This window comes from Leptopilina boulardi, unplaced genomic scaffold (genome assembly GCF_019393585.1).
Source record: "Leptopilina boulardi isolate dan_hultmark-lab unplaced genomic scaffold, ZJU_Lbou_2.1 LbouV2_31, whole genome shotgun sequence".
NCBI lineage: Eukaryota > Metazoa > Arthropoda > Insecta > Hymenoptera > Figitidae > Leptopilina > Leptopilina boulardi.
The window spans coordinates 3,984,772-3,998,967 of NW_026137874.1; the positions used below are offsets into that span (position 1 = coordinate 3,984,772).

Consider the following 14,196-nt stretch of genomic DNA (forward strand, 5'->3'; position numbering starts at 1 on the left):
TTAAGGACTTGGATGTAAGATAATAACTTGAATAGTTTTGTACATATAAGAAAAAATGTTTAATTTCATTTTATTGTTTATAATGAAAAAATGTTTAGTAATATATAAAGTTAGTTTTGATAATAAGTAAATAAATTTATTTCCACAATTTCTTGATGGACATATTTTTCTCTGAGTCTTTTTGCATAACTTTAGCTACTGCCATTTCAAAATCTTCTTGAGTAACATGAACACGTCTTTCACGAAGAGCATACATACCAGCTTCTGTGCATACTCCCTGTTTTGGAAAAATTATTAAAATTATTAAAAAATAATAAACACATCTATATATACATATATATATATCAATAGAGTCTAGTTTTGAGTAAGCCGACAAAGCAGCACTGAAAAAAATTTGGGCGGCTGAGATTTTGTTGTAGGAGTACAGGTGACCCACGGCGATGAAGCAACGATCCCGTTTTGTGAGCACAACTTACTGCTTTATTTGTCGTGGGACATCTGCTTACCTCTATTATACCACATCAAATATCAGTGCTTCTTTTGTAAGATGACGCGACGCCATCAACGCTGAAACCTCAACGTACCAAAATTTTTTTCAGCGTGGCTTGCTTCAGTCCGGTTTCTATATATCAATTAAAAATATATTAATTTTACCTTCACTTCTGCACCAGAAGCCCCCGGCATCGATTCCGCTATTTTTCTTAAATTTATACCACGAGTTAGATTCATTTTTCTGGAATGAATTTTCAAAATATCCAGTCTAGCCTCTTCATTTGGTGGAGGGAACTCAATCTTTCGATCAATGCGTCCAGGGCGCAATAAAGCTGGATCCAAAATGTCAATGCGATTAGTTGCCATGATAACTTTTATGTTCTTAGTAGCTTCAAAACCATCCAATTGATTTAAGAGCTCAAGCATTGTACGTTGTACCTACAATTGAACGTATCCAAGTAATTTAAATTTCTAATAATAAAGTCAATGACAGCTCAAGTGTTTTCATTTTTGAATTGTGAAAAAGAAGATTTAGAATGTATAATAATTCATAAAATATGGGAAGATAAAATAAATACATTATATTTTTTTTCTTTCAAATATTACCTCGCTATCACCTCCTGAACCAGATTCGATGCGAGAACTTCCAATGGAATCAATTTCATCCATAAAAATGATAGATGGTGCATGTTCTCTAGCCATTACGAATAATTCTCGAACCATTCGCGATCCTTCTCCAATAAACTTTTGAACCAGTTCAGATCCAGACACTCGAATAAAAGTGCATTCTGTATGGTGAGCAACGGCTCTTGCCAATAAAGTCTTTCCAGTACCTGTAAAATGCAAATTGCATTTAATATACAATGGCTCTCAAAGATTTTGCAATTTAACAATAAATAAACAACACTTGCCTGGAGGTCCATAAAGGAGTACTCCTTTTGGTTGTGCTATTCCAAGCGCATCAAATAATTCAGGATGTTTAACAGGTAATTCAATGACTTCTTTAATTTCTTTAATTTGCTTGTCTAAACCACCAACCATTTCGTAAGTTGAATCTGGTACTTTTTCAACCATCATCAAAGAGACAAGAGGATCCACTTTATTAGGTAAAATTTTATGAAGGGTATAACTTTCATTTCGAAGAGCTACTCGTGAATTTGGAGTTACGTCATTAATATCAATATTTTTATCCAAATCTACCACAAATTTTCCTTCAGGATGAACTTTTACTAACACTTTTTTTTTATCCATTGGTTTTACAACCTCTCCAACATAGGAACCTTGTTCTTGAAGAAGTTGCAACTCCTCTCGCAGCATACGTACTAAAAATCACAAATTGTAAAAAAGATAATGAATTTTTTAATTAATTTCATCATTTTACTGTAATGTCATAATAATCGTTTTAAGGTTAGAAGTACATGATAATGTAAATTTAAAGTAGGTATCCAGTATTTAAAACAACTTTCAATTATAATGTAAATATTCAATAACTGTTGGAAATTTATGCTTTTGAATAGTGATTTATTTCCTCACATACTTAGTACTTATGTAAAATAGCATTCATTGTTTTAGTGTTCAGAAACAATAACATTTGCCGGGTTATAAAAATTTTTGACAAGCCATGAAAATAAAAAAGAAAAATTAAATAAACCTTTTGCATTTAGTTCGTTTCTTTGTGCTTGTAGTCGTCTAAGGTTTTGACTTTTTTCTGCTACTATTAATTGAAGCTCTTCAATTTTTGTAATATAATATGGTTTAAATCCTTCCCCCTTGGCAGTTTTTTCATCTATTTCCATCTAAAATACGTAGTTACGTTAATCCTTTGATTATGAATATTTATCATTATACAATAACTATAAACTTCAATTAAAAAGTAATTTACCTTATTAATAAGTGTCATGATGAATTATAAAATATAAGTTTACCAAAATTTCTGTTATTTCAATTATTTAATATTACAAAGTAGTTCCCGTGATATTAATATACATCAGTCAGAAATTTGGAAAAAGATCTGCATGTCATGTTACCATAATCCAACTAAGAAGGCTTCTCGTCACATACATACAAAAATAGTCACTCAATCCCATTCTACAAGCTTCAACCATTTTTACAAAGTATGTACAATATCTGAAATGTGAAACTAACGTATGCACTGAACTCTATATATTTGGAATGCTGTCTGCCATTGAAAGTCGCGAGCCGAGAGAGATGTCTGATTCCTGTGTTCCCTTCTTTATCGGTGGTACAGGTCCATTAGAAAATATTTAACAGTATATATACGTGAACATGACATAAGACAGTTATCAGTAAATTTTTGGAACGTATTGTACTACGCCTGCGCAGTTCTTCGACACTCGTATAAAAGCACCTTAACGCATGCTATTGGAGAAAGACCTTTAAGCCTGGTTAATAGTTAAGGCCTGAGCAGAATAGAAACGTAACCGGAATCGTAATTGCAAACTCAACCGGAAGAATGAGTTAGAGAAGGATAGACATATTGTTTGTCCTTCTCTAACTCATTATTCCGGTTGCGTTTACGGTTACAATTCTGGTTACGTTCTATTCTGCTCAGGCCTTTAGAATTAAACTGTGTACATACAGTACATGAATATCTTACAAATATGCTCTTATCTTTAAATTATTAAGTTTAAGTTTGGAAACGATTCGATTAACAAGATTGTAATAATAATTTATACCAATTTTGTTTTCATCTTTGATCTCTTAGTCAATTTTTTATATAAACAGGTATCAAATGTTTTTTGTAATTAAATTTCAGTAGGCATTTTTCTTTCTTTTAATATTCCTAATTAACTCTGTATAATTTATGTAAAATAATGAATCTACGTACTACAACATAATCAAAAATATGCATGCCGACTCTTGTGTCCTGCATTGCAATTAAAATAAGTATCTCATTATAATGAAGCTGTAATGTATTAATTAATGACGTAAATATGTGTGCATGAATTTTACACAATTTAAATATATAATTTGAAGTTTAGTTGAAATCATTCGTGTTTGTATATCTATATTATAAAATATAATTGAATAAGCAGATCTTTCTATATTTTTGACCAGAATGGAGGGTAAAGAGGAAAATGGTATGAGTGTAGTTGACGAATCTAATATCGAAAGTCGTGAAAAATCTAATTTAAGAGGTGGGGATAAGGACAAAATCAATCTACATGTCAGTAAACTTCGAGAGAATCAAGATGAGGAAACTGAAGATGTCAATGATGAAGACTTTATGAAAGAAATGGACGTGGTTGATGCTTGGGAAGGTGAAGAAGATCGTTTAAATGAAGACACAAGACGAGGGAATCATCCAAGGGAACGTGAAAAAAGACTTACATCTAGGTAGCAGTTTCTTTATAGAAAATTTTCTAAAAATATTGCTCAATCCGGAAATTTTAAACACATCTGGTTTTTAAGTTACAATTTCTCAAACCATTAATTTATTGCTCAAATAGTACTTTGTTCTATTAAATATGCAAATATTTTGCACACGTAAAATCTCTTAAATAATTTACTACATATTACATATTGCTTTATTAATTGGCATATTTTTAAACATGTCAGAACATTTAAAAATATGATAGATTAACTGAAATATAAATTTGTTATGATAATTGCAATAGTACACAGAAAAAAATATAAAGTAACTTTTATTATTTACAAAGTAAAATTTAAACTGTCCGGAACTTGTGTGTATTTCTGACAACTTTTGCTCCGGAAATAGAAAAAATTACTACTGAAATATTAAAGTTTACTCCGGAAATAGTAGTTTTTACTATTTACTCAGCAAAAGTTGGCAGAAATAAGCAGAAATAACGGGCTGCTTAGGATTTAATACGGAAGTAGTAAAATGTACTTTATTTTTGTTTTCTATTTTTCACCGTGTATCGAAACAATACATATTATATAATCAATATATTTGAATTCATATTTGATATATTATTTTGATTCTTTACAAATTTTTTTTATTTGAAAATCTGTGTAATTCAAGAGTTAATTTCATTAGATGGAAGTATGTAATTCAACATCAAAATATTTTAATGTTTTTTTATGAAATTTTTAATTTAAATTAAATTATTTTAAAAAATTTATTGACAAGAAACACTAATTTTTGAGTCAGGAAATTTTGTGATGCTTTTCTCACTCATAAGTTTTTAATTAATTTGTAGATGATATTTCCGTTTGAAACAAGAATGAAAAACATAATTTTTAAATGAATATTTGTTGAGAATCATATAAATTGAATGTAGTAGTCACCGATTTCTCAGAGAGAATATCTTTGTACAACTATTTCAAATAACTAAAAGAATATTACACTGATTATGAAAGGATATTTTGAAGGGAAAAAGCACTGTCAAAAATTTCCTTTCTATAACGTTTTCTTTAGTTCTTTTTAAATAGAAAAATTTAATATAAATGTTACATATAGTTTAGAATTCTCTTTATTGTCCAAGTTAGAATAATTAATCATATATTAAATCAGTAGATTTAATAGGAACTCCGACTAAAAATAACATAATTTTTCATGCAGTTATGATTGTACAAAAAAGGCTTGAAACTCGATATTTATAAGTAGGTCAAGTCAAGTTTTTTGATCTTTGTGTTGAGTCAGCGGTCAAGCATGATTTCAACAGATAGAAATTTTTCAAGTACTGGAATAATTTCAATTTTTTTTAAGTATTTTCGAGTACTTTGATATTTTTTAAATAAAAACTATACTGTTGATTTTTTTTTTTTTTTTTTTTTTCTTTACATACATTAACAGAATTAACATCTTTTCTTAAAATATGTAGTACGTAATGTGTTACTTGATCGAGTTTAAGTTAAAGGTATAAAAGAAAATATATTATTAGGTACCAAAAAAGTTAAAAATATATATATAAATGAATGTGTGAGAAAATTCTTTAAACTATGTTTACATATATTAACGATTAACTTTTTATTTTAAATATTCAATATCTCTTTAATTTTTTATTTATTTAATTAATTTTATTAATATTTTAATGTAAAAAGTTAATATAAAAATTTGAAAATTCATGTTGAAAACGAATGAAGATAAGCGTACTTATAGGGAACGACGTAGACTTGAAAGAAGAGCCGAGAGTCGAGAAAGAGAAAGACTTAGGAAAGAAGAAAAGAAGCGAGAACCAATCCGTCGTGATCCATTAAAAAGCAATAAAGATATTGAACGAGACAAAATCCGTGCGAAAAAGGACTCTGAGAGTAAACTTTTGGCAGAGAAAGAAAGAGCCATAAAGCATATTTTAGATTCCGATGAAGTTGTTCCACCTGGAACAGAAGAAGATGCTATTGAAAGTATAGTTGAGAAGCAAACACAACAAGAAACAAGTCAACGTCGAAAGAGCTTGGAAAGATATAAAATTAGTCCTTCGAGGAGAAGAAGAGTAAGTCCATACAGAAATCGAAGAAGTCCTTATCAAATGACCCCTGAAAGAAGAAGAAACTCACAACATCGTAGAAGTCCACTTATTCTCAGTCCTGATCGTCGCAGAAGTCCCGATAGGCGTAGAAAATCAAGTTGGGATCGTAGAAACAGTACTGAAAGAAGATGGAGCATCGAAAGGCAAAAACGAAGATTGGAACAACGTGATCGGTAAGATACAAAATAAAAATACATCCGATCCTATAATTAATCATTTATAATATTTTACATTCATTAATCTTTTTCCAAACAAAGATTCAGTTTATTAGTTTATTTACTCATGAATTTATTGTATTTTTTGTACATGAAACTTACGTAATCAAGTGTTAATAATACATATTTAGAAAAAACCTGTAATAATTGGATAATTATTACTAAATAATATTTTATATTATAGCGTCATGAACGTTTCATTTTATTTGTATTTGCATGTATATATAATAATTGTAAAACAATTTTGTTGATTGAATACAAGTTTTATGAGATATAAGGTACAACGAGTTTGATTATATACTAATAACTTGTTTATAAATATATTATGCCATTAATATATTTATATAAATAAATTTACGAATAATATTTACACATTTAATATTTTCATAACTATAGTGCTATGTGGGGTGAGAATGTTTGGAAAAAGTCATAATAATAGAAAAGTGCCTGAATATTATTATTTTGTGAATAGTATTTTATTTGAAATGTGTTAAAATTAGCAATAAGTTATTTAGAAAGGAAAAACCTGAGTGAGGAAATATGTTATTAGTGAATTCAAGGTGTCGAGTAGAAGGAGCCGATCTCGCGATCGTCACCGTAGTTCCAGCATTGAACGACGCAAAAGGTACAGCCGATCACCACGACGTCGAAGCCCCAGCCGCAGCAGATCTCCAGATCGACGCAGAAAACGCTCTCCATTTATCAATGAAATTGCTAGGCAGTTAAGAAACGAAATGGAAGTTGCATCTACTCTAAACAGATATTCAGGACCGGTAAATGTGTCATCTTCATCTTTTCACATTGATTCTCAACCAAGACTACCTTTGTTGCCAAATCCAAATTTTACACCACAGGGGCCAGTAATTGCTGGACCTTCGTCAATGTCAAGTGCTATTGGACCACCAGGTATGAACGTGCCTTCTGGAGCACCTCGAATGTCGGGACCAGCGCCATTCATCAACTTCGACATACTGCCGCAAGGACAAGTGATGAACTTTGAACAGATGCCAGTGCATTTAGGTCCACCCGACTTTTCACCAGCACCACCAGTGTTCGGACAACCGAATCCTGTACACAGAACTGGACCTCTTCCTGTACCTGTTCCAATACTTGCACCAGGACCACCGACTGGACAACTTATTTTGGGTCCCCCGGGTCTACCATTACCTGTTCCTTCACCACAACCTGTTCCGGCTCCTGGGATTTCGGAGCCATCTTCAGTCTACAATTCATTACGACAGCCTATATCTCAAATATCTCCAAATCACAATCTATTGGAAACCAATAAAAATGTCAATTCTTCACAGCAAACAACGTACCACGATTGCAGATCATCATCACCTTATAATATTCAGGAGATGACCCAGGATGAACGCTTAAAAACACCAGAGCCACCTGTTATTTCCAATTCCAAAGTAATTATCCTGCTACTTGGTTCAAAATTATTTTATAACATGTATTCATTAAGATATATAAACATTAATTCAATTGTTAATGAGTTATAATTAATATTTTTGTTGTCAAAATTATATTTCCTCAAATGAAACCATTACATAATATAAAAATTACAATGAAAATATTTTTTAGTGCTTGTAGTAACTCACTTCAATTCTAACGATGTCTTCTACTTTATTATTATTAATTAAAAATTATTCATAATTAAATTGTTTCATTTTTTCAGCGTTTTGAAAAAACCAGCTTATCTAGTCTCTTGGAAGCATCAGTCTCTACAAAAGGTTCGAAATAATTTTTTAATCCATTAATTTTAACTATTGAATATCTATTAAGAAATTTTAACCACGTATGTATTCTTACAACATTTTTATTTGTTTTCTTTAGATTCAAAAAATTCTTCTGTCTTATATCCAGGTGAGTTGATTTGTTTTTTTAATTATGTTATTCAACTAATAATAGCGTTCGTCTAATGAATAGGTTTTTGATTAAATGTAGAGAAAGAAGAAAAGACACTTTTGTTTCAAAAAAAAAATAAATTTTCCGTATATATACATATATATTTTTTTAATTTAAACAGTGATTTTTAATTTATAATTTTATTAAATAGGATTCCGACCAGAAATTCTCCGTCATTGTGAGTATGCGTTGCGAGATTTACCATCGGAAGATCCACGTTTAAAGATGAAGGGCAGATTTTTCTTTGATCCTACTAAAGAACTCACGCCAAATGAAACTGCTGAAGAAACTTCAAATTCCATTCTTCTTCGTAAGGGTAAAAATAAAATTGATTGGGAAGATTTGGAAGAGACTCAGTCTGCATCTAAATCATCTATTCAAATGCACCAGAAAATCTGTCAAACGGACGAATTAGAAACAGCATCAATGGGCGTTCAAGCAAGTGTGAGCGTTGCCCACATTGGGATTCAAGTGTATTCCACGGACATACAGCAACCGTTTACTCAACAAGAAAAGAGACCACTTACTGATCGTTTGGATTGGAGTATGAGAGAAACATATGATTACTCCAATAAGATGAGAGATTCAGAGGACTTAAGATGGAGCTTAAGTAGCTCTCAAAAGCGAACTCCTTGGGGACGCACAATTTCCCCTGAACGACCATTTAAATCTTTAAATGAGCATAACTTAGGTCAAAGTTCTAGTTTGACCGCAAATATAAATCCATCTATTGAACATTCTCGAAACTTTAATTCAGAATTGCCCCCTAGAGAATCTTTTACAGGTAATAGAGGATCTGACCACATGAGATCCGGAAATTATGCTCATACTTTGAATCGCAATTTCGATGAAAGAATTAATTATCGAGAAGAAAGAGTTAACTTTCGTGAAGAGATGTCTGATGAAATACGAGGCTCAAGTCCCATGACTACGGATGATCCACCTGAAGATTTAGATTTGGAACACGAAAATTTCTCGAGAGAATCTATTGGATCAAGTAAAGCAGCGCTTTTCTTTAAATCTCGTGCACCCCGTGAAATACCGATGGGAGGACGACCACCAGCAAGAGGAAATTTTCGCGGCAAATATTGGTAAAAACTCTAGTAAAAAAAGATCACTTGAAATATTTGCCATTAAAAAAACCATTTTTCTACTTTAAGTCATACAGTCTTTATTAGTAACTAAATTTAACCACCAAAGCCATTATATGTTCAGCTTAAGTCTTGGAAATTTGTTATACATGATTGTAAACTCTACACTTTGTAAACTCTTGTCGAGTACAGCTTTCTGATTAAAAATTTGAAGCAATCAGTATGTTCAAGTTATGATTTTATGACCTCTTACCAGAAATACATATTTGTATATTTTCTAACCAGAAAGCTTTAGTGTTGATTGATTTTTTTTTTAATGTAATTTCCAATTTCAATTTCAATAATAAGCTTTCATGTAAATTCCACTTACTTCTGTATTATTAACATATAATAAAAAACAGTAAACATTAAATTTAATAAACAATTCCTTATGTATATTGATAAGTACATAATAAATTTTCAATAATTGTTAAACTGTTTTCATTTAAATATTTATTTAGATATTTAAAATATTAAAATTACACCTATATTATTTCTAATTACAAAAGCTTAAATTTATTATATATTAACAATTTATGATTTTTCATTTACTTTGCAGATAGGTAGCATACTGTTGATAATGCTTTATAATTAAGTTAATATTCTTCTACAAAATTACCTAATTTTGTTTATTGTATTTTATTATTAGTTTTATAAATAATGAAAAAAATATTTCCATGTACAACTCATGGCTAGTACACTAGTACATATACATCTACATGTACACTAGTAGATATATATATATATATATACATATATATATCTACTAGTGTAAAAAGCCATACATATATATATATATATAAATCTATGTAGGATATGTTAAAAAAAATAAGACCACTCATTTCAGACTTTTAAAAAATGTATTGTAAAAAATTACAAATAAAGTTTAAAATTATAAAATTCTTTGGAGTACAAAACAACCTCACAAACATACACAAGTCTTAGATAGAATACAATTAAGATGTCTTATATACCTAATATTATGTACATCTACATTTCATATTCACTGGTATAAAAATTTTAAATATAAATATATAATATTGCTATACACAACATTTTACAAATAGTTGTAAATATTCTCAGATTGATACTTTACTAACAAATTTTTATCTTATCGTAATTAAATAAATTAATATGACTAGTAATTGATTTTTTTTTCTTAAAAAATATTGAAGTTAGGAAGAATGTTTATTTTCTTCTTATTTGCGTGAAGAAATGAAAAGAAAACATAATTTTTAACAAAGTTTACTTGACCAATTGTGTAGCCGTTGATGTATCTCAGAAAATTGTGGTCTACGGTTTGTTGACCAACATTCGAGCATTAGACTGTATATCACTGCAGGACATTCTTCAGGGCATGGTAATAATTGACGTGAACGTATCATATCGATTACTTCTTGGTTATTATATCCATAATATGGCTAAAATAAACAAAATGTAAATTTAATTTAATGAATAAATATGATTAAATCTTGCAAATTGGAAAAATTTAATACCTGTAAACCATAACTATAAATTTCCCATAGAACAACTCCAAAACTCCATACATCAGATTCAGTTGTAAATTTTCCATAAAGAATTGATTCCGGTGGCATCCATCGGACAGGAAGTAAGCTCTTCGATTGTACTCTATAGTAATCACTGCTATATATATCTCGGGATAAACCAAAATCGGAAATTTTCACCGTCAAATTATCTCCAACCAAACAATTTCTAGCTGCTAGATCACGATGAACATAATGATTATTAGCAAGATATTCCATGCCTGAAAATATAAATTGACAAAAGAAATATAATTAAAATTATGTGTGTATGAATCATTAAAAACTAATAAAAATTAAAGAGATAGCCGATAAATAATATAGCTATATTTCATTTTACATTTGTTTTTTCTAGCATAATCACTTTACCTGCGGCAATTTGAAGAGCAACATGCAAAAACTCGGATTGTTTAAACACATTTTTATTGTCATTAAAATATGTATCGGATTTTGGAGATTGACTAATGAGAAATTCATGTAAATCTCCTTGAGTCATATATTCAAAAAGCATGCACATAGGATCTCCTTTTAAAATCACACCTAATAAACAAATAATATTAGGATGCCTGAGATCTATCATGAGATCTACTTCTCTTTTAAAATCATTTAGAGTTTTTGAACTTGCATCTACTTTTAAAGTTTTGACTGCTACATAAATAGGATCTGCTGATTGTTCAGTCTGTAATTTTCCTTTGTAAACTTTTCCTAAAATAATTTTATTATGAAAAATAAATTGTTCATTATTGAATTATAATAAATAATTATAAATTGAAAATTACCAAATGCACCTTCTCCCAATTCTTGTAAAAACATTACATTAGTAATTGAAAATTGAGGTACTGAATTAGCACAAGTTTTTACATTTTTACTCCCAAGTGTCCCAGTACATGACGTTATATTTTCTCGTTCTGACAAAAGAGAATTCATTTCTACTATTTGAGTTGTGTTTTGACATCCATTATAAATATTTCTATCACAATGTAAATTCGTTAACATCTGCAATATAAACAATTAAGTTCTTCAATATCTTTTAAGTAAGTAGAAAATTATGCTTCTTCTACCCATACCTTGCTTGATGGTAAATGATCTATCGATCTTAATGAATTCTTAATTTTGTAGCAATAAGTGTAAAAAGATATTATTACAAGCACCCCCGTTATTATGAATCCAATAATGGTGTAAGTCCAAAAACTGTCAACTAAAAAATCATTTTTGCATATTAATTCTTATAAATAAAATATATACAAAATTATCTTATCTGGTTTTTAAAAAGGTCACCATTTACAAATTAATTATATAAGTAATTTGTTCAAGAAACTTACTACATTTTGGAATTTTACAAAATTCAATGTGTGTTCGTTTATTTACATCAACGTAACACCATGGATGCAGTTCTTTTCCACCAGGATTTCTACAATAAGAATGACTTCCAGCCAGTTCCAAATAATCAGATATTTGAAGATTAAACTGATGTGACCATCTAAGACACATGCGACCAGAAATGCTTGTTTTTACAATTCCACGATATGATTGGCCAGTACCCCAATAACAATTGTCTTCTGAAAAAAAGGAACAATATGTTAAAACAGTACATTCGAATTTATTTATATTAATCAATTTAACAAAATTTTCCAACACTTACCTTTATGAATGTGAATTTCTGTTGAAATACCTAAAGATAAACAGTCAACAGCTTCATCTGTACCGTTTAAAGGTAAATCCGAACATTCTACCAAAGGAACTTGCTGCCCAATTTGCGGATGACGCTTTGCAATTGCATACTCCTGACGACATAATTCATTTTCTAACATTTCACATTCTTCACGACAAATTCTACGCACTCTAGTATTTAAATTATTTGTTTTTGACTGCATTGAATGGCTTAAAACAATTTCGTTTTGAGAATGTAAATTATCTTTATAATTATTTATTTTGTTGTCGGACGAAGAAAACATTTCAATTGTAATTGGAGATTCTCTTAATTCATCTGTACTGTCGATTTTTTCAGATTTATCTTGTAATTTTTGTTTATTGGAGTTTAATAAATTAAATAACCGACTGCTAATTCGAGAATTTTGATGCTCACTATCAATCGTCTTATCACGACAAATGGGAAACACAGAATAACAGAGAGATGGTTTTGCATATCCTTGACAATTAGTTGAAACTTCACTGCAGAGATAAACATTTTATTAAAAAATTTTACATTATCAACGATAACGACAAACGTTCAGAAAATAGAAAAAAAAAACTTACTTTGAAAATTTAATAACGCTGAAAGCTTGTTCAAGTTTATTTTCCAAAGAGTCTTGTGTCATGGAATCAGGAATGAAAACAAAATTTTTTTTAACAAATTCTAAACATATTTTTCCTTTATATATCTGCGAAAAAAATCGATGAAAAGTAAAGCTATAATTATTTAAAATGTAAATTGTTATACGTTCTAGCTGAAGAACTACATAATTATAATGACTATTTTTCAACAGCAATTTTAATATTACCTACCTCACACTTTCCTTCCTGATATTTTGGGCTTATAATTAAATTATTCGGCCAATTTAATGTTGCATTTAAATTACTTAAATTGTTAAGTTCAGTATAATTAAAATTATTCTTATCATTAGACGATTTTAAATTCTCCTTTTCAGTCCTGTTTAACAGAAAAAAAAGAAAATTAATTACACAAAAAATCTTGTAAGCATGTTACTTTATTAGAAGTCGTGCCTTATCTTTAAAATTACACTCAGAAATATTAAATAATCCAAAATACAAATGAATACCATAAACTCTTTTATTTAAAAATTGTTTACTATATGAAAACAATATTTGAAATATAAACAACATTATACCTTATTTTAGTGTTTACAAATTCGTCACGGGCTTGTACGTAAATATGAACACTTTGTAATAACATAAAGTACTTGAATAACATATTTAATGATTAGACATTTATGAAGATGTAAAAGTAGTAAAAAGTTGAAACGGTCCTACAGTATTATCAGAGGAGAATGTTAAGTAAGGGCCGGGATATTTCATTCATTATGATTTAAGACCAAAGTAGAGAAGATTCCCGAATGACGCAAGTCGGGATATGTAAAGGTGAAATCACATGGGGGCGTAAGGGTACGGCCACAGCTCAGGTTGGTTTCCATTGTCCCCACCACTCGCCATTTGTTGTCATAAATCTCTTCAACTACCGCACCCTGCTCTAGTGAAATTGTAGTAATTTTATAGTAACTTTTAATTTTAACAATACAGTCACTAAATTTCCAATAGGTAGTTGACGAGGATTATGACAAATGGTAACATATAAGAGGGAGAGAAATAAGAATATTCTTTATTTTTTTCAATCTTATACGTTGGCAACGTTACTTTAGAAACTGAGTTGTGACCGTACCTTAAAGCATCAAATTTTGTAACTAGACTATGAGTGCGAGAAGGATAAGCGTAT

The 14,196-nt window shown here is 29.7% G+C and overlaps 3 protein-coding genes across 4 annotated transcripts; 1 reads left to right on the forward strand and 2 right to left on the reverse strand.

Annotated features, from left to right (window-relative positions):
- Positions 1-35: 35 nt before the first annotated feature.
- On the reverse strand, positions 36-2,553 carry LOC127283358 (26S proteasome regulatory subunit 8). The gene is made up of 6 exons (XM_051308159.1): positions 2,375-2,553; positions 2,144-2,288; positions 1,404-1,814; positions 1,099-1,325; positions 655-930; positions 36-277 (listed from the first exon to the last, which is right to left on the reverse strand). The coding sequence occupies exons 1-6, from the start codon at positions 2,390-2,392 to the stop codon at positions 137-139; spliced, it is 1,218 nt and encodes a 405-aa protein (XP_051164116.1). The 5' UTR covers positions 2,393-2,553; the 3' UTR covers positions 36-136.
- A 539-nt stretch (positions 2,554-3,092) lies between these two features.
- Positions 3,093-9,385, forward strand: LOC127283355 (serine/arginine repetitive matrix protein 1-like). 2 transcript variants are annotated; one of them, XM_051308154.1, is made up of 8 exons: positions 3,093-3,237; positions 3,571-3,849; positions 5,579-6,121; positions 6,714-6,936; positions 7,018-7,578; positions 7,845-7,899; positions 8,003-8,032; positions 8,226-9,385. In XM_051308154.1, exons 2-8 carry the CDS (start codon positions 3,572-3,574, stop codon positions 9,167-9,169), a joined length of 2,634 nt encoding a protein of 877 aa, XP_051164111.1. In that variant the 5' UTR covers positions 3,093-3,237; position 3,571; the 3' UTR covers positions 9,170-9,385. The 2 variants fall into 2 exon arrangements, with proteins under 2 accessions (XP_051164111.1, XP_051164110.1); XM_051308153.1 differs by having other exon boundaries at positions 6,714-7,578.
- Positions 9,386-10,045: 660 nt separating this feature from the next.
- Positions 10,046-13,839, reverse strand: LOC127283356 (tyrosine-protein kinase transmembrane receptor Ror). The gene is made up of 10 exons (XM_051308155.1): positions 13,595-13,839; positions 13,251-13,395; positions 13,002-13,126; positions 12,388-12,917; positions 12,068-12,304; positions 11,813-11,943; positions 11,525-11,741; positions 11,115-11,450; positions 10,701-10,969; positions 10,046-10,625 (listed from the first exon to the last, which is right to left on the reverse strand). The coding sequence occupies exons 1-10, from the start codon at positions 13,675-13,677 to the stop codon at positions 10,440-10,442; spliced, it is 2,259 nt and encodes a 752-aa protein (XP_051164112.1). The 5' UTR covers positions 13,678-13,839; the 3' UTR covers positions 10,046-10,439.
- Between the last annotated feature and the right edge of the window lie 357 nt (positions 13,840-14,196).